Here is a 19,356-nt window from a genome sequence, read left to right as displayed (position 1 = left end):
TACCCCCGCCCTCCCCTACTTTCCTTCTGGGGATTGATAGCCTGATCACTGTTTCTCAGTCTTTGGGTCTGTCCTTTTTCATCAGTCTATGTTGTTCTCTATAATCCACAAATGAGTGAGATCATGTGGTATTTATCTTTCTCTGACTGGCTTATTTCACTTAGCATAATGCTCTCCAGTTCCATCCATGCTGTTGCAAAAGGCAAGAGTTCCTTTTTTTTTACCGCAGCATAGTATTCCATTGTGTATATGTACCACAGTTTTCTAATCCACTCATCTGCTGATGGGAACTTAGGCTGTTTCCAAATCTTAGCTATGGTGAATTGTGCTGCTATGAACATAGGGGTGCATATATCCTTTCTAATTGGCGTTTCTGGTTTCTTGGGATATATTCCTAGGAGTGGGATCACAGGGTCAAATGGGAGTTCCATTTTTAGTCTTCTGAGGTAGCTCCATACTTTTCTCCACAGTGGCTGCACCAGTCTGCATTCCCACCAGCAGTGCAGAAGGGTTCCTTTTTCTCCATATCCTCTCCAACACTTGTTGTTTGTTGATTTGTTGATGATAGCCATTCTGACAGGTGTGAGATGATAACACATTGTCGTTTTGATTTGCATCTCTCGTATAATTAGTGACTTTGAGCAGGTTTTCATATGTCTTTCTGCCTTCTGTATGTCCTCTTTCGAAAAGTGTCTATCTAGGTCCGTTGCCCATTTTTTTATTGGATTGTTTATCTTCCTTTTGTTAAGTTTCATGAGATCCCTGTATATGTTGGAAATTAAACCCTTAATGGTGGTATCATTGGTAAATATGTTCTCCCATGTAGTGGGTCTTCTTGTTGTTTTGTTGATGGTTTCCTTTGCTGTGCAAAAGCTTTTTATTTTGATGTAGTCCCATTTGTTTATTTTCTCTTTAGTTTCCATTGCCCTAGGAGCATTATCAGAGAAGAAATTTCTTCGGCATATGTTTGCGATTTCGCTGCCTGTGGATTCCTCTAGTATTTTTATGGTTTCCCGTCTTACGTTTAAGTCTTTTATCCATTTTGAGTTTATTTTTGTGTATGGTGTGAGTTGGTGATCTAGTTTCATCCTTTTGCATGTATCTGTCCAATTTTCCCAACACCATTTATTGAAAAGACTGTCTTGACTCCATTGAATGCTCTTGCCTCCTTTGTCGAATATTAATTGGGCATAGTGGTTTGGGTCGATTTCTGGGGTCTCTATTCTATTCCATTGATCTATATGTCTGTTCTTGTGCCAGTACCAAGCTGTTTTAAGAACAGTGGCTTTGTAATACAGTTTGATATCTGGTATTGAGATCCCACCTACTTTGTGTTTTCTCAGGATTTCTGCAGCTATTCGGGGTCTTTTTTTATTCCAGATGAATTTTTGGAACGTTCGTTCTAGATTTGTGAAATATGCCGTTGGTAATTTAATGGGGATTGCATTGAATCTATAAATTGCTTTGGGTAGTATGGACATTTTGATGATGTTGATTCTACCAATCCATGAACACGGTATATTCTTCCATCTGTTTATGTCTTCCTCTATCTCTTTTTTCAGTGTCCTGTAGTTTTCAGCATATAAGTCTTTTACCTCCTTAGTTAAGTTTATTCCTAGGTATTTTAATTTTTTTGGTGCAATGGTAAATGGGATTGCTTCTGTAGTGTCACTTTCTGTAAGTTCACTATTGGTGTAAAGAAATGCCATGGATTTCTTAGCATTAATTTTGTATCCTGCTACATAGCCGAATTCATTTATTAAGTCTAATAATTTTTTGATGGAGTCTTTAGGGTTCTGTATGTACAGTATCATGTCATCTGCAAATAAGGACAGTTTTACTTCTTCTTTTCCAATCTGGATGCCTTTTATTTCTTCTTCGTGTCTGATCGCAATGGCTAGTACTTCCAGTACTATGTTGAACAGGAGTGGTGAGAGGGGGCATCCCTGTCTTGTTCCTGTTTTTAGGGGGAATGGTTTTAGTTTTTGCCCATTGATTATGATGTTGGCTGTGGGTTTGTCATATATGGCTTTTATTATGTTGAGGTATGATCCCTCAATTCCTATCTTGCTGAGAGTTTTTATCAAGAAAGGGTGTTGGATTTTGTCAAATGCTTTTTCCGCATCAATTGATATGACTATGTGGTTTTTTTCTCTCAATTTGTTTATGTGATATATCACGTTTATTGATTTGCGGATATTGTACCATCCTTGCATCCCTGGGATAAATCCTACTTGGTCATGGTGTATGATCTTTTTGATGTACTGCTGGATCCGAATTGCTAGGATTTTGTTGAGGATTTTGGCATCTATGTTCATGAGGGATATTGGCCTATAATTCTCTTTCATTGTATTGTCTTTATCTGGTTTTGGGATTAGGGTGATGTTGGCTTCATAGAATGAGCTGGGAAGTGTTCCTTCCTCTTGGATCTTTCGACAGTCTGAGGAGGATAGGTTTTAGGTCTTCCTTGAATGTTTGGTAAAACTCCCCTGTGAAGCCATCTGGCCCCGGGCTTTTGTTTGCTGGAAGCTTTTTGATTACTGCTTCGATTTCCTCCATAGTTATTGGCCTATTGAGATTTTTAGAGTCTTCCTGGTTAAGTTTTGGAAGGTTGTATTTACCTAGGAATATGTCCATTTCCTCCAGGTTGTCTAGTGTGTTGGAGTAGAGTTGTTCATAGTATTTTCTAACAATCCTTTGTATTTCTATGGGGTCTGTTGTTATTTCTCCTCTTTCATTTCTGATTTTGTTTATTTGGGTCCTCTCTTTTGTTTCTTGGTGAGCCTGGCTAGAGGTGTATCAATCTTGTTTATCCTTTCAAAGAAACAGCTCTTGGTTTTGTTGATCTTTTGTATTGTTTTTTTGGTCTCTATGTCGTTTATCTCCACTCTGATCTTTGTTATTTCCTTCCTTCTGCTTACAGTGGGCTTTTTTTGTTGCTCTCTTTCTAATTCTTCGAGTTGTAGAGTTAGGTCATTTATTCTCATTGTTTCTTGTTTCTTGCAGTAGGCTTGTAGAGCTATGAACTTCCCTCTCAAGACTGCTTTTGCTGTGTCCCATAGGTTTTGGATTGTTGTGTTTTCATTGTCATTCGTTGCCATGATGTTTTTTATTTCTTCTTTGATCTCACTGGTGACCCAGTCGTTGTTTAATAGCATGCTATTTAGTCTCCATGTGTTTGATTTTTTTGGATTGTTTTTGTTGTAGTTGATTTCCAGTTTTATGCCTTTGTGGTCTGAGAAGATACTTGATATGATTTCAATTTTCTTGAATTTGAAGAGACTTTGTCTGTGACCCAATATATGGTCTATCTTTGAAGATGACAAATATGCACCTGAGGAGAATGTATATTCTGTGGCTTTGGGGTGAAATGTTCTGAAGATGTCAATTGATTCCATCTGATCTAGTGAGTCATTTAGGATTGATGTTTCTTTGCTGAGTTTCTGTTTAGAGGATTTGTCCAGTGGTGATAATGGGGTGTTAAGGTCCCCTACTATGATTGTATTGCTGTCAATCTCTCCCTTGATCTTCTCCAGAAGATTTCTTACGTATTTGGGTGCTCCTATATTGGGTGCATATATATTTACCAGAGTTATTTCTTCTTGTTGAACTGCTCCCTTTAGTATTATGAAGTGGCCTTCTTGATCTCTTTTTATGTCCTTCACTTTGAGATCTAATTTGTCAGATATAAGTATTGCTACCCCGGCTTTTTTTTCACTTCCATTGGCCTGAAAAACCTTTTTCCATCCCTTCACCATCAGTCTGTGTGCGTCTTTTTTCTGAGGTGGGTTTCCTGTAGACAGCAGATATATGGGTCATGTTTTCTTATCCACTCATTTACCCTATGCCTTTTGACTGGGGAATTTAATCCATTTACATTTAAAGTTATTATTGATAGAAACTTGTTAGTCTCCATTTTTGTTCTTTACCGCTGCGTTCCTTCTTTGTTTCCTGTTTTTTCTATTTACAGCAGACCCTTTAGCATTTCTTGCATTGCTGGTTTGGTTGTAATAAACTCCCGTAGACCATTTTTGTCTGTGAAGCTCCTGATTTGACCCTCAATTTTGATTGATAGCCTCGCTGAGTATAGTATTCTTGGATTCAGACCCTTCCTTTGCATGACTTTGTATATTTCATTCCATTCCCTTCTTGCCTGATGTGTTTCTGTTGAGAAATCGGTCGCTAGTCTGATGGGGGATCCTTTGTAGGTAACTTTCTGTCTCTCTCTGGCTGCTTTTAAGATTCTTGCTTTGTCATTGGTGTTTGCCAATTTAATTATTATGTGCCTTGGTGTCGGTCTTTTCGGGTTCATTTTGTTTGGGACTCTGTGAGCTTCTTGGATTTTGTGAGTTTTTTCCTCCCTATATCAGGGAAATTTTCTGTTACTATTTTTTCAAACAGGTTTTCTATTCCTTGCTCAGTTTCCTCTCCTTCTGGCACCCCTATTATTCGGATGTTGTTTCGTTTAGCATTGTCCCAGAGTTCTCTTAGGCTCTCTTCCTGCTTTTTAATTTTTTTTTCTAGAAGCTGTTCTGTTTGGGTATTTATTTCTACCTTGTCTTCTAGCTCGCTGATACGGTCCTCTGCTTCTTCTAGTCTACTGTTGATGCTTTCTATTGAGTTCTTTATGGCAGTGATGTCGTTTTTCATTTCTTCTTGGTTTCTCTTCATTTCCTCTTGGTTCTTCTTCATTTCCTCTTGGTTCCTACACATATTGTTGAATTGGTCTTCCATTCTTTTCATCCACCTTATGACCATTACTCTGAATTCTTTCTCTGACAGGTTGCTTGCCTCCATTGCCTCTATTTCGTTTACTTCCTTTTCTGATGATGCCTGTTTTTCTTTCATATTTGGGTTGGTTCTTTGTTTCACCATGATTTCTCTTCTCAAGGTGTTTGGTTATGTAGATCTCTCTCTGTTGCGCTGATTCAAAGGCACAAAATAGAACACAACATGGCACAACGTACAAGGCACCGAACTAAATGCATTCACGATATTAATAACCCCAAATAAAGGTGACCCCCCCCCCCCGAGCGAAGAGAATTAGGGGATAAAGAAGAAAAAAGAGAAAAATATTAGAGAGAAAAATAAAAAACAAAAAGGAGTGCCGAAATGAGATTGGGAAAAGGGAGAGAGAAAAAAACACACAAAAAGACCAAAAAAAAAAACCAAAAAAAAACAACAACAACAAAAACAAAAAAAAATTAAGAGAATGAAATAGAGGTGGGGAAGAGGCTATTTGTATGGGGAGAGCGAGGGATTGGAAATTAGATGTATAAGTAGGGTGAAATTTAGACAGTGGGTAGAAAGAAGGAATAGGTAAAAACCAAAGCAGGAATAGGGTAAGAGAAACAGGACAACAAAAGGGGAAAAGTGAGGAAGAGAGTTTTGGCTTAAGGGTAAATGTGAGATAGAGAGAAATGATGCTAAAGGAACGATGAAAATAGAGTGTAGAACACTAATCTCAAAATAAAATAAAGAAAAATAAAAAAAAATAATAAAAAATAAAATGACCCTTGAAAAAATGGTAAAAGGATAGCAATAATACTGGTTAAAAAATGTAGTAATTAAAAAGGTAAAATCAGGTGATGAAAAAAATAAAAAATAAATAAATAAATAAAATAGGTTCTTAATGAAATGGTGAAAAAAGAATTAAAAATATATATATATAAAAATATTCGGAAGTGAAGGTGCTTCAGATCTTCCACTCTTCTTTTTGGCACGCCTCAGTCCTGCCAGGCATTCAGGGGAGTGTTGAACTTCCCTGCGATACACTGTCCCTCCGTGCAGTGAACCGCAGACCTGATTTTAAGGCAGGTTGTATTTTTTTACCAGACTGCCTTTATTTGTGATCGCAAAAGAGACAGTTCGTGGCTCTGCCTCTGGGTGGCAGTGTGTCTGGATTTACCTCCGAGGCTCTAAGTCCTCTCTATCAGTAGGGTTTTGTCCTCTATGGTATTTGGAACTGATTCGGGAAAGACCACTGCCCAGAGCTGGTTCCTTGCCACTGTCCGCTGTTTCCCAGGCTCCCCAAAAAGAACTTTCCCCTACAGGCTCTGCGAATGACCCCAACTGGGGAATCCCATGCGCTGGGTTTAATAATCAAATGCACGGATCTAAGGGGAACTGTAACAAGAGCCTGATAGTTGTGCGAATTCGCAAGCCTCCACCTTCCAGGTCTGCGCGCAGTCTCCGCGCGCCCACTCGCCCCTGGCACCAAGCAGCCAGCAGATTGGCAAAGTCCAAGGCTGCTCCTTTACATCCAGTCCAGCTATGGGCTCATTTTTCGCGTTCCCTTCTGCCAGCAGCCCTGTGGGGCCCCTTCCCCACTCGCGGGTCACGCTGGTCCCAATGGCTGCGGACTCTGTGGGGCGCAGATTCCGCCCCGCGCGCGAGCTCCTCCCTCCAACCCGAACTGCAAACCGCACCTTTAGGGGATGTCCAACCTTTCCGTGAGAAGAAGCAGTGCTCGTCTGAGTTCACGCAGTCACGCTGCTTGAGATCCCTTGTTTCCAGGTTAGTAGCTGGTCTCTGGATGCCGGCAACAACCACCCAAGATGGCACAGTCTCCGCTGCTGAGCTGGCGCACCAGGAGAGGCTTCAGCCGCAGTCTCCAACCGTCCTTTTTTTTCCCTGGGGGGTTCTCAGTCTTTCCTAGCTGCAGACAATCTCTCAGCTGAAAATCCTCTACCTATTCGGGCTGAATGTTACCCGTTTCAGCTGCTCACCCTTATCTGCTCCAGGACAAGGCACAGGACATGTCCGCTTATACCTCCACCATTTTCCGAGCCCTCTTAATATTTTTTTTAAAATGTCAAAAACAGCCTAAGTGCTCATCAGCAGATGAATGGATTAGAAAACTGTGGTACATCTACACGATGGAATACTATGCTGCTGTAAAAAAGAAGGAATTCTTACCATTTGCAACAGCAAGGATGGAACTGGAGAGCATTATGCTAAGTGAAATAAGCCAGTCAATGAAAGAAAAATACCACATGATCTCACTCATTTATGGATAATTAAGACCATTATAAGCTGATGAACAAAAATAGATACAAAGGCAGAGCAACATCGAATAGACTGTCAAACTACAGTGGGAAGGCCAGGGAGGGTTGAGGGGGTGGGTGAGAGATCAACTGAAGGACTTGTATGCATACATATAAGCCTAACCAATGGACACAAGACACTGGGGGGTATGAGAGGCTAGGGGAAGGTCAAGGGGAGAAAAAAAGTAAGACATATATAATACTCTTTGTAATACTTCAAGCAATAAAACAATTTTTAAAAAGTGTCAAGACATTTTGCTCCTATTTAAGGACAGACCCATAGGCATGAAAAGTGGCCCTTTATGAAGCAGCATTTAAATTGTAAATATTTTTAAAAAATGAACTTTTAAAACCTGAATGTGATAGGGTTCATACTTTTTAAATAATCTATAATAAGATGTCTCAATGTTACATGCAGATATAACTGAAGTCAAGAATCAGCAATGGGAAACCGTACTGTAACAATATTCATTCTGCTGGGCCTGACAAGTGACCTTCAGCTGCAGGTTCTGATTTTTGTCTTTTTTTTTCTCACCTACATGCTGAGCATAACTGGGAACCTGATTATCATCTCCCTCATCTTACTGGATTCGCATCTTAAAACAGCCATGTACTATTTCCTACAAAATTTCTCCTTCTTGGAGATCTCATTCACATCTGCTTGCATTCCCAGATACTTGTACAGCATAGCAACAGGTGACAAGCTCATTACCTACAATGCCTGTGCCGGCCAAGTGGTTTTCACCGACCTCTTCGGTGTCACTGAGTTTTTCCTCCTGGCGGCCATGTCCTATGACCGCTACGTGGCCATCTGCAAGCCCCTGCATTATGTGAGCATCATGAGCAGCACGGTCTGCAGAAGACTTGTCTTCTGTTGTTGGGTGGCTGGTCTATTCATTATAATCCCCCCACTGAGTCTGGGCCTAAATCTGGAATTCTGTGATTCTAATGTCATTGATCATTTTATCTGTGATGCAGCTCCCCTCCTGAAAATTTCTTGTTCAAATACTTGGTTCATGGAACAGACTGTCATGATTTGTGCTGTGCTGACCCTTCTAATGACACTCATGTGTGTAGTACTGTCCTACATTTATATCATCAAGACAATTTTGAGATTCCCTTCTGTTCAGCAAAGGAAAAAGGCCTTTTCCACCTGTTCTTCCCACATGATTGTGGTCTCCATCAGCTATGGCAGCTGCATCTTCATCTATATCAAACCTTCAGCAAAGGAGTCAGTGGCTATTAACAAGGGTGTGACAGTACTCACTACTTCCATCGCTCCACTGCTCAACCCTTTCATTTACACCTTGAGAAACAAGCAAGTAAAACAAGCTTTCAATAACTCAGTCAAAAGAATTGTGATATTTTCTAAAAAATAAGAGAATGTGAAGCCAAATAAACACCTATATAATGCACTTACCAAATTCCACACTCAGGTTCACTTATTCAAAACACTTATTCATCCTGATCTAGTGACATCTTCCTCACAACCTTCTTTTAAGATCCTTCTATACACAGGCATATTAATAGCTTCTTTATCTTTATTGTTGAAACTATTACAGATGTCCCCTTCCCACACACACACTGTTGACCCCCTCCACCCCGCTTCCGCCCACTCCCCAGGGCCCCCAAGCCTCCTCCACACTATTGTTTGTCCATGGTCTATGCATATATGCATATAAATTATTTGTTTAATCTCATCCTGCACCACCATCCCTATACAGGGCAGTCTGTTGCATGTTTCAATGTCTCTGGATCTGTTTTGTTTATCAGTTTATTTTCTTTAAATTTAAATCTTGATTTTGCCTCCAAATTAGGAATACCAAAATAAATAAAACAGAAGTATATCTCCAAATTAGAAACATAAAAAGAGAAATACATAGGTTAGTAAAGATTTACTTTTTCCAGAAAGAGAGTACATAACAGTGGCTATTGTTTCATCCAATCCAAACTTTCAAATGATTTATTCATCGATTCACTTAACAAATATGTATTGGGTACTTTCTTTGAAACAGCTACTGTCTTAAGCACTAAAAACAGAGAAGGGTCAATCAACCAGCAAAAACTTATTCCCCTATAGTATAGGGGTATAGGGCCTATACCCTCAGGGGAAACAAAACCAATTCTATGTTAAATAAAGCAAAATGGTTAACTTGCACTCAAATAAATGTTATTTTCATAAAAGGGGATATAAATCTCATAATGATGGGAAAACATCTGAAGTACTAAAGCTTAAAAATTATAAGATTTGTGTCAATATCAAATCGCTAATAACCAAAACTTTTAACTGTTATACCCTTTCCTCAAAAAAAATCCATAAAGTTAAAGGAAAGATAGTGACAATAGATACTTACAATTTTGAGGAAATTAAATATTTTGGTATTACAAAAACTCTGCCAAATGTAGACACATAGACTGAAATGCCAACACAAAATGTCACTAAAAATGAACAGTTTTCAAAAGGTATATGAAAAGCTGTATTTAAGTAACTGAGGTATTACATCTTTCATGATATGAAAAATTATACATGGGAAGAACACAAACTCTTTACCACATTTCCTCCAAAAAAACTGAAGCTCATAGTTCATCATCTGTAACTATCACCCCATCCCACTACACTTAAGACTCCAGAAATGTGAACCGACATTTTCCCTCCGCTTTCATGTCTAGTCTTTTTCATATGCCATTTCTATGTCAAAATATTTTCCTCACTTTGTTGACTCACAGTTTTCTCCTTGATTTTCTTTAATTCTTTATTGTTGAAAGTATTACATATGTCTCCTTTTTCCCCCATTGACCTCTCCCCATCCACTCCCACCCACTCCCGCCCCCTAGCACAGGCCCTCATGCCCCAACTGCCTGTGTCCATTGGTTATGCTTATATACATGCATACAAGTCCATTGGTTGATCTCTTACCCCACCCTCCCACCCACTCCTGCCTTCCCTCTGAGGTTTGATGATCTGTTCAATGTTTCTATGTCTCTGGATCAATTTTTGTTCATCAGTGTATATTGTTCATTATATTCCACAAATGAGTAGATCATGTGATATATCTTTCTCCGATTGGCTTATTTCGCTTAGCATAATGCTCTCCAGGTCCATCCATGTTGTTGCAAATGGTAGGAGTTATTTCATTTTTATGGCAGCACTAGAGGCCTGGTGCATGAAATTCGTGCACGGAGGGGGGGCATTCCTCAGCCCGGCCTGCACCCTCTCCAGTCTGGGACCCCATCCCTCTCGCAATCCGGGACTGCTGGCTCCTAACCACTTGCCTGTCTGCCTACCTGATTACCCCTAACCCCTCTGCCTGCCTGTCTGATCACCCTTAACCCCTCTATCTGCTGGCCTGATCATCCCTACCTTGCCCCCCTGCCTGCCTGATCACCCCAACCTTGCCCCCTGCTGGCCTGATCAACCTTAACTTGCCCGCCTGCCAGCTTGATCACCCCTAACTGCCTCCGCCTCAGCCCCGAGTCTGGCCTCCCTCTGCAGAAGGCGACCTGGCGCATCAGGGAAAGGCACCGCCCTCATTACCCCGCTGCTGCTGCCACTGCCAGCTTCAGCCTCAGCCCTTTGCAGCCGCCCATGGCTGCCTGAGCCTCGGCCCTCACAGCCGCTGCGGCTTTTTCTGGAAGGACGTCTGAAAGACTTCCACTCTAATTAGCATATTACCCTTTTATTAGTATAGATTTGGGGACCATTACAACCACGCAGAACTTAAAGAAAACACATGGCCCTGGCCGGTTTGGCTTAATGGAGAGAGCATCGGCCTGTGGACTGAAGGGCCCCAGGTTTGATTCTTGTCAGGGGCACATGCCTGGGTTGCAGGCTCGATCCCCAGTAGGGGGCCTGCAGGAGGCAGCCGATCAGTGATTCTTATCATTGATGTTTCTATCTCTCTCTCCCTCTCCCTTTCTCTCTGAAATCAATAAAAAAAATATTTAAAAAAAAAGAAAACACATGATCTTCACTTTGGGCTTTGTCATTTTACAATATCTTTTGTGCAATATTTTAACTTCCCTCAACTTTCCTTTACCCACCCTTAAAATGCAATCTATTTTGGGGAAGATGATCAGGAAAGTGATTCTAGTGGGTAGAAGGTTTTTTTGGAGGGGATGGGGTCGTGAAAGTATTTAAAAATTGAGCATGGTGATGGTGGTACCAATCTTAATTTACTTTAAAAAAACCAGTTCATTGTACACTTTAGGTGACATGTACAGTATATGAATTATATCTCAACAAAGCTGTTCTTTTATTTCTTTTTAAATAAAGACCAATCTTATAATCAATTGCAGATGTTTTCAGAGGCCCTCCAGGATTTGCTACCACATCCCAAACCATGGCTGCAACTCCCAGTTGCCTCCAGTCCTGGTGGATCTGGATGGTGTGGTTTGCAAAGGAGAAGGCGGCAAGAGGCTTGTGGAATTTCTGCAACCCCATTCCCACGGTCTCCTCATTGGGCACCAGGGCCATTTCCACTGTGTCAGCTCTCTGCTTCCTTTAACCTGTTGGGCAAAAGAATCCTGCATGCTCTGGCCAGGAAGTGCATTCCCTCTTAGGTGGCCCAAATGCTTTTTTTACGGTCATTTATAGATTCAAAAGAATAAACAGAGATGTGAAAAACTTTTGTCGAATTCCTTTTATGTGGTTCTTCCAGTCTCGTGGGAAATGAGATGTGGCTCTGAATTCATCCCAAAGGGTGTCTTTGGGCAAAAGCACCCAGAATGGCACAACTCCTGCAGCATGCCCTACACACTTCACTGTCAGGACTCAGGGGGGCTTGAGGGTGAGCGAGGTGGCGGTGGTGCCAGCTCAGGACCTGGGAGAAGGTAGCGCTTCTACACTGCCCAGGCCCGCATGGACTGCAGCTGCACCCGCCAAGGTGGGCAGGGTGTTTCTGCTGGTTTGTTTTGGTCTGGCCTCCACCCCGTCAGCCACGAACCGTGCCTGCACTGAGACTGTGAACGGTTTGATGGTCCTACTTTTTGGTGGACAGTGGACGCACTCCCACCTCCCAGGGACTGGCAGTTAGACACTGGAGGCTTCCGAGTCACTTGCAGGAAGAGCGCGGCTTTAGGTCCAGAACAGACTCAGGTGTCCTCGGCTAGGAGGTTTCCCCAGGCTAGCGACTGCTGATGGTTTGAAGGCAGGCCATGCCCTCGATTGTGGCGGGGGTCCCCTCAGGGACACTGGCTGGCCTGGGCTAAGGGCTGCCCATGGTTTGAAGGTTGGCCATGCCCCAGATCCAGGTGGGGTGTCCCCTCATGGTGACCGTTCGTCCCACTCCCTCAGCTCCCTAGCCTGCTGTTCAGTCATCCATCTGGTCGTTTTGGTCATTACAACCCCTGGCTTTTTATATATTAGGACTAGAGGCCCGGTGCACAAAAATTTGTGCACTCGGGGGGAGGGAGGGTGTCCCTTAGCCCGGCCTGTGCCCTCTCGAAGTCTGGGACCCCTCGGGAGATAACAACCTGCTGGCTTAGGCCTGCTCCTGGGTGGCAGAGGGCAGGCCTAATCCCTAGGTGCAGCCCCTGGTCGGGCTCAGAGCAGGGCCGATTGGGGAGTTGGGGCGCTGCCCCGTCATGCACAGAGCAGGGCAGATTGGGAGGTTGCGATGCCACCCTCAGTCATGCTCAGGGTAGGGCCGATTGGGGGGTTGGGGCACTGCCCCCTGTCACACTCAAGGCAGGGTTGATGAGGAGGCTGCGGCACCACCCCCTGTCACGCACAGAGCAGGGCCGATCAGGGGGTTGGGGAGCTCCTCCTGTCACGCACAGAGCAGGGCCCATCAGGGGGTTAGGGCACCGCCCTCTATCACCCACAGAGCAGGGCCGATCAGGGGGTTGGGGCACCACCACTCTCACACTCAGGGCACGGCCGATGGGGAGGTTATGGCTCTACCCCGTCACACACAGAGCAGGGCCCATCAGGGGGTTGGGGGGCCGCACCCTGACACAGAGCAGGGCCGATCAGGGGGTTGGGGCACCGCACCCTGTCACACACAGAGTCTCAGGGCAATCAGTGGGTTGGGGAGCTCCCCCTTATCAGGCACAGAGCAGGTCTGATCAGGGGGTTGGGGCACATTCCCCTGTCAGGAACAGAGCAGGGTGGATAGGGAGGTTGTGGCCCCGCCCCCTGTCACACACAGAGCCGCAGGGCGGTCAGGGGGTTTGGGCGCTGCCCCCTGTCACACTGATCCTGGTGCCGGGAGGCCTCGTGGCTCCACTGATCCCGGTGCTGGGAGGCATATTACCCTTTTACTATATAGAATAGAGGCCTGGTGCATGGGTGGGGGCTGGCTGGTTTGCCCTAAAGGGTGTCCTGGATCAGGGTGGGGGACCCCACTGGGGTGCCTGGCCAGCCTGGATGAGGGGATGATGGCTGTTTTCAGCTGGTCACACACCCTTCAGGGTGGGGGTCCCCACTGGGGTGCTTGGCCAGTCTGGGTGAAGGGCTGAGGGCTGTTTTCAGGCTGGGACTGAAGCTCCCAACCACTCCTTTTTTCTTTTTTTCTTTTTTTTATTTTGGGCCAGCTTTAGCTCTGAGGCTTGGCTCCAGCTCTGAGGCCTCAGCTGCTGAAAGTAGGTATCTGGTTTGTTTAGGTTCTATAATCAAAACTCTGTATTAACTCCAGCTCTGAGATCCCGGCTCACTGAAAGCAGGTTTCTGGGGTTTTGTTTAGCTTCTATATTTGTTACAATGTTCAAACTGCAGGCTCAGAGGCCTGCAGTGGCAGGCGGGGAACGTTGGAGTCCTCCGTCACTGAAGCAAGCAAGCCTCATGTTCAGTTTAAGCTGCCTGGCTGCCGGCCGCCATCTTGGCTGGCAGTTAATTTGCATATCGCCCTGATTAGCCAATGGGAAATGTAGTGGTCGTACGCCAATTACCATGTTTCTCTTTTATTAGATAGGATAGTATTCCATTGTGCAGATGTACCACTGTTTTTTAATCCACTCATCTGCTGATGTGCACTTAGGCTGTTTCCAAATCTTAGCTATGGTGAATTGTGCTGCTATAACCATAGGGGAGCATATATCCTTTCTGATTGGTGTTTCTGGTTTCTTGGGATATATTCCTAGAAATGGTATTACTGGGTCAAATGGGAGTTCCACTTTTAATTTTTTGAGGAAACTGCATACTGTTTTCCACAGTGGCTGCACCAATCTGCATTCCCACCAGGAGTGTATGAGGGTTCCCTTTTTTCCACATCCTCACCAGCACTTGTAGTTTGTTGATTTGTTGATAATAGCCATTCTGACAGGTGTGTGGTAGTACCTCATTGTTGTTTTGATTTGCATCTCTCGGATGATTAGTGACTTTGAGCATTTTTTCATATGCCTCTTGGCATTCTATATGTCTGCTTTCGAGAAATATCTATTCAGGTCCTTTGCCCATTTTTTTATTGGATTGTTTAACTTCCTTTTGTTAAGTTGTATGAGTTCCCTATTAATTTGGGAGATTAAACCCATATCAGATGTCACATTAGCAAATATGTTCTCCCATGCAGTGGGCTTTCTTGTTGTTTTGCTGATGGTTTCTTTTGCTGTCCAGAAGCTTTTTATTTTTATGTAGTCCCTTTTGTTTATTTTCTCCTTCGTTTCTATTGTCCTAGGAGCTGTATCAGTAAAGATATTGCTATGACAAATGTCTGAAGTTTTGCTGCCCATGGATTCTTCTAAGATTTTTATGGCTTCCTATCTTACATTAAAGTCTTTTATCCATTTTGAGTTTATTTTTATGTATGGTGTAAGTTGTTGGTCTAGTTTTATTTTTTTGCATGTATCTGTCCAATTTTCCCAACACCATTTATTGAAGAGACTGTCTTGATTCTTGCCTCCTTTGTCAAATATTAATTGGGCATAATGGTTTGGGTCAATTTCTGGGTTCTCTGTTCTGTTCCATTGATCTATATGTCTGTTCTTGCACCAGTACCAGGATGTGTTGAGAACAGTGGCTTTGTAATATAGCGTGATATCTGGTATTTTGATCCCTCCAACTTTGTTCTTTTCTCTCAGTGCTGCTGTAGATATTCAGGGTCTTTTTTTATTCCATATAAAGTTTTAGAGAGTTTGTTCTAGGTCTGTGAAATATGCCATTGGTTTTTTAATGGTGATTGCATTGAATCTATAGATTGCTTTTGGTAGTTTGGACATTTTAATGATGTTGATTCTACCAATCCATGAACATGATATCTTCTTCCATCTGTTTATGTTTTCCTCTATCTCTTTTTTCAACATCCTGTAGTTTTCCGAGTCCAGGTCTTTTACCTCCTTAGTTAAGTTTTTCCTAGGTACCTTGAGTTTTGCTATTGTTGCAATGGTAAATGGGATTGTTTTTTAGTATCTGTTTCTGGGAGTTCATTATCCTATATAATAAAAAGCCAGCGACCATAACAGCCTAATGACCAGAACAACCACTCAACCAATCACAATTTTGTGTGCTGAGCCTCTAATTGGTATATAAAAATGCCATAAATTTCTGGGTGTTAATTTTGTATCCTGCTACATTGCCGAATTTATTTATTAAATCAAGTAGTTTTTTTATGGAGTCTTTAGGGTTTTCTTTGTATAATATCATGTCATCAGCGAATAATGACAGCTTTACTTCCTTCTTTCCAATTTGGATGCCTTTTATTTCTTCTTCTTGTCCGATTGCTGTGGTTAGGACTTCCAATACTACATTGAATAAGAGTGGTGAAAGCAGTCATCCCTCTCTTGTTCCTATTCCTAGGGAAATGGTTTTAGTTTTTGCCCATTTAGTATGATGTTCACGGTAGGTTGTCATATAAGGCTTTTATTATGTTGAGGTATGAACCCTCTATTCCCATTTTGCTAAGAGTTTTTATCAATAAATGGTGTTGGATTTTGTCAAATGCTTTTTCTGCATCAATTGATAGGATCATGTGGTTTTTGTCTTGCAATCTGTTCATGTACTTTATCACATTTATTGATTTGTGGATATTTGTACCAGCCTTATATCCCTAGAATAAATCCCCTTTGGTCATGATATATGATCTTTTTAATGTATGGCTGGATATGGTTTGATAAATTTTGTTAAGGATTTTAGTGTCTATGCTCATCAGGGATATTGGCCTGTAGTTCTCTTTCTTTGTAGTGCTTTTATCTGGTTTTGGGATTAGAATAATGCTGGTTTCATAGAAAGAGCTTGGAAGTGTACCTTACTCTTGAATTTTTTGGAATAGCCTGAGGAGAGTAGGTTTTAGTTCTTTGAATGTTTGGTAAAACTCCCCTGTGAAGCCGTCAGGACTAAGGTTTTTGTTTACTGGGAGTGCTTTAATTTTCTCAGTAGTTATCGGCCTATTCAGATTTTCTGATTCTTCCTGATTGAGTCTTGAAAGATTGTATTTTTCTAGGAATATGTCCATTTTGTCTAGGTTGTTCCATTTGTTGGAATAGAGTTGTTTGTAGGTTTTTTTTTTTGTTTTTACAATCCTTTGTATTTCTGTGTCGTCCCTTGTTATTTCAGCTCTTTCATTTATGATTTTGTTTATTTCAGTCCTCTCTCTTTGCTTCTTAGTGAGCCGGGCTAGAGGTTTATCAATCTTGTTTATCCTATCAAAGAGCCAGCTCTTGGTTCTATTGATCTTTTGTATTCCTTTATTTTTCTTTTTTCTTTTTTTTTCTTTTTTTGACTTTATGTCATTTATTTGTGCTCTGATCTTTATTATTTTCTTCCTACTACTTACTCTGGGCATTTTTTTTGTTGTTCTCTTTCTAATTCTTTAAGTTGTAAGGTAGATAATTTATTACCAGATTTTCTTGTTTTTTGAGGCCTATAGTGCTATGAACTTCCCTCTCAGGACTGCTTTCACTGTATCCCATAGATTTTGGATTGCTATGTTTTCATTGTCATTTGTTTCCATGATTTTTTTTATTTCTTCTTTGATCTCTTTGGTAACCCAATCATTGTTTAACTGCATGCTATTTAGCTTCCAAGTATTTGATTTTTTCTTATTGTTTTTATTGTAGTAATTTCTAAGTTTATGCCATTGTGATCTGAGAAGATACTTGATATGATTTCAATCTTCTTGAATTTAAAGAGACAGCCTGTGTCCTAATATGAGGTCTATCTTTGAAAATGACCCATGTGCACTTGAGAAGAATGTATATTCTGGTGCTTTGGGGTAAAATGTTCTGAAGATGTCAATTAGTTCCATCTGATCTTTTGAGTTGTGTAGGCTTGATGTTTCTTTGTTGATGTTCTGCCTAGAAGATTTATCCAGTGATATAAATGGGGTATTAAAGTCCCCTACTATGATTGTATTTCTGTTGATGTCTCCCTTGATATCTTCCAGAAGTTTTTATGTATTTGGGTGCCCCTTTACTGGGTGCATATATGTCTACCAGAGTTATATCCTCTTGTTGTATTGGTTCCTTTAGTATTATAAAGTGGCCTTCCTTATCTCTTGTTATAGCCTTCAATTTGAGGTCTAATTTGTCAGATATAAGTATTGCTACCCCAGCTTTTTTTTTTTCATTTCCATTTGCCTGAAAGATATTTTTTCATCACTTCACTTTCAGTTTGTGTGAGTCCCTTGTTCTGAGGTGGGTCTCTTGTTGACAGCATTTATATAGGTCATGTTTTGTTATCCATTCAGCCACCCTATGTTTTTTTTTTTATTGGAGCATTTAATCCATTTATGTTTAAGATTATTATTAATAGGTACTTGTTTTGCCATTTTTATTCTTCATGCCTGTGTTTCTTGTTCCCTTTCTATTTCTTCTTTTTACAACAGTCCTTTTAGCATTTCTTGCATTGCTGACTTGGTGGTATTAAACTCTCTTAGCCTTTTTTCTCTGAAAATCGCCTGATTTCACCATCAATTTTGAATGATAGTCTTGCTGGGTAGAATATTATTGGATTCAGTCCCTTGCTTTCCATCACTTTACATACTTCATTCCATTCCCTTCTGTGCTGATGAGTTTCTGATGAGAAATCATTTGATAGTCTAATGGGAGATCCCTTGTAGGTAACTTTCTGTTTCTCTCTTGCTGCCCTTAAGATTCTTTCTTTGTTGTTAATATTTGTCATTGTAATTATGACATGTCTTGGTGTGGTTCTTTTTGGGTTAATCTTGTTTGGGACTCTCTGTGCTTGTGTCACTTTTTCTTCCCAAATCAGGGAAGTTTTCTGTCATTATTTCTTCAAATAGGTTTTCTATTCCTTGCTCCTTTTCTGGTCTTTCTAGCACCCCTATTATGTGTATGTTGATTTGTTTCATATTGTCTCAAAGCTCCCTTAAACTCTCCTCCTGCTTTTTAATTTTTTTCCAATTGTTGTTCAGCTTGGCTGTTTTCTTTTCTACCCTGTCTTCTAACTCGCTGATTTGGTCCTCTGCTTCTTCTGGTCTACTTTTGAAACATTCCATTGTGTTCTTATTACAGCTACATCATTTTTCATTCCCTCTTGATTCTTACATATGTTGGTAAATTTTCCATCCAGACAGTTGAACATCTTTGTAACCATTATTCTGAATTCTTTTTCTGTCATATTGCTTGCCTCCATTGTGTTTTGTTCCTTTTCTGGTGATTCCTCCTTTTCTTTCCTTTGGGGATTGTTTCTTTGACTCCCCATTTTGCTGTCTCTTTCTGGCCCTGAGCACCCTGCTTGGGGCCCAAGGGGTAGAAGCCCCTAGTGGTCCAATGGACAGGGACTTGTTAGCTTAGAAGTTGAGTCTGCCTTGAGTCTCATGCCTTTATTGACTCTACTCTGATTTGTCCCCCCTTCTTCCATGGATGGGGTCCCTCCATTGCCTACTTCAGATGTTCTGGGTTAGCAGGGGTGTGTACACAGATCCTCTGGTGTGCAACTCCCTGTGAAGACCCAGAGCTCTCTGGACTGCAATTAACTGTGCAGCCCTGGCACCTTGCTAGCGCACCACCAAGGTCCTGGGCCCAAGGCAGGGCATTCACTGGGTGGCTCCAGGTAAAACCAGCAGCACTGTCCTTGAGTCAGGGTTGGGGCTGTTGCTAGGGAGCTCCCAGTCACTGCAGCCACACTGACCTGGGGCAGTTACTGGGTAGCTCCTGGTTGCTATGGCAGCACTGTCCTGGGGCCAGGGATGGGCAGTCATAGTCAGAGGGTCATCCTGGGATGCTGGGTCCAGGCATGTTGGCAAGGAGGCACAAGCAGGAGGTCTCTCTAGCAAGTACTCACTACAGACATCTGGAAGCTCACAGAGAGGTATTGGGCTCCTCACTGCCAGGGTACGGTGGTAGCGCTATGGGGGTTATGGCTGGCAAGTGGCTCCCTGCAGGGGTCCAGCATGGCCTCCACTGCTCCCCTCTA

General features: G+C 42.0%; 1 protein-coding gene across 1 annotated transcript in view; it reads left to right on the top strand.

Annotated features, from left to right (window-relative positions):
• LOC308513907 (uncharacterized protein) overlaps nt 1-19,356 on the top strand; it is a gene marked incomplete at both ends in the record, with an annotated part of 47,969 nt that overhangs the window by 11,268 nt on the left and 17,345 nt on the right. The window contains 2 exons of the mRNA XM_081083977.1: nt 7,651-8,411; nt 11,705-11,876. Coding sequence (XP_080940103.1) covers nt 7,651-8,411; nt 11,705-11,876 — 933 coding nt within the window. The remainder of the gene's footprint in view (nt 1-7,650; nt 8,412-11,704; nt 11,877-19,356) is intronic.

This window comes from Myotis nattereri, assembly GCF_964212035.1.
Source record: "Myotis nattereri genome assembly, chromosome: 2".
NCBI classification, from domain to species: domain Eukaryota; kingdom Metazoa; phylum Chordata; class Mammalia; order Chiroptera; family Vespertilionidae; genus Myotis; species Myotis nattereri.
This window is presented reverse-complemented; position numbering and strand designations above follow the sequence as displayed.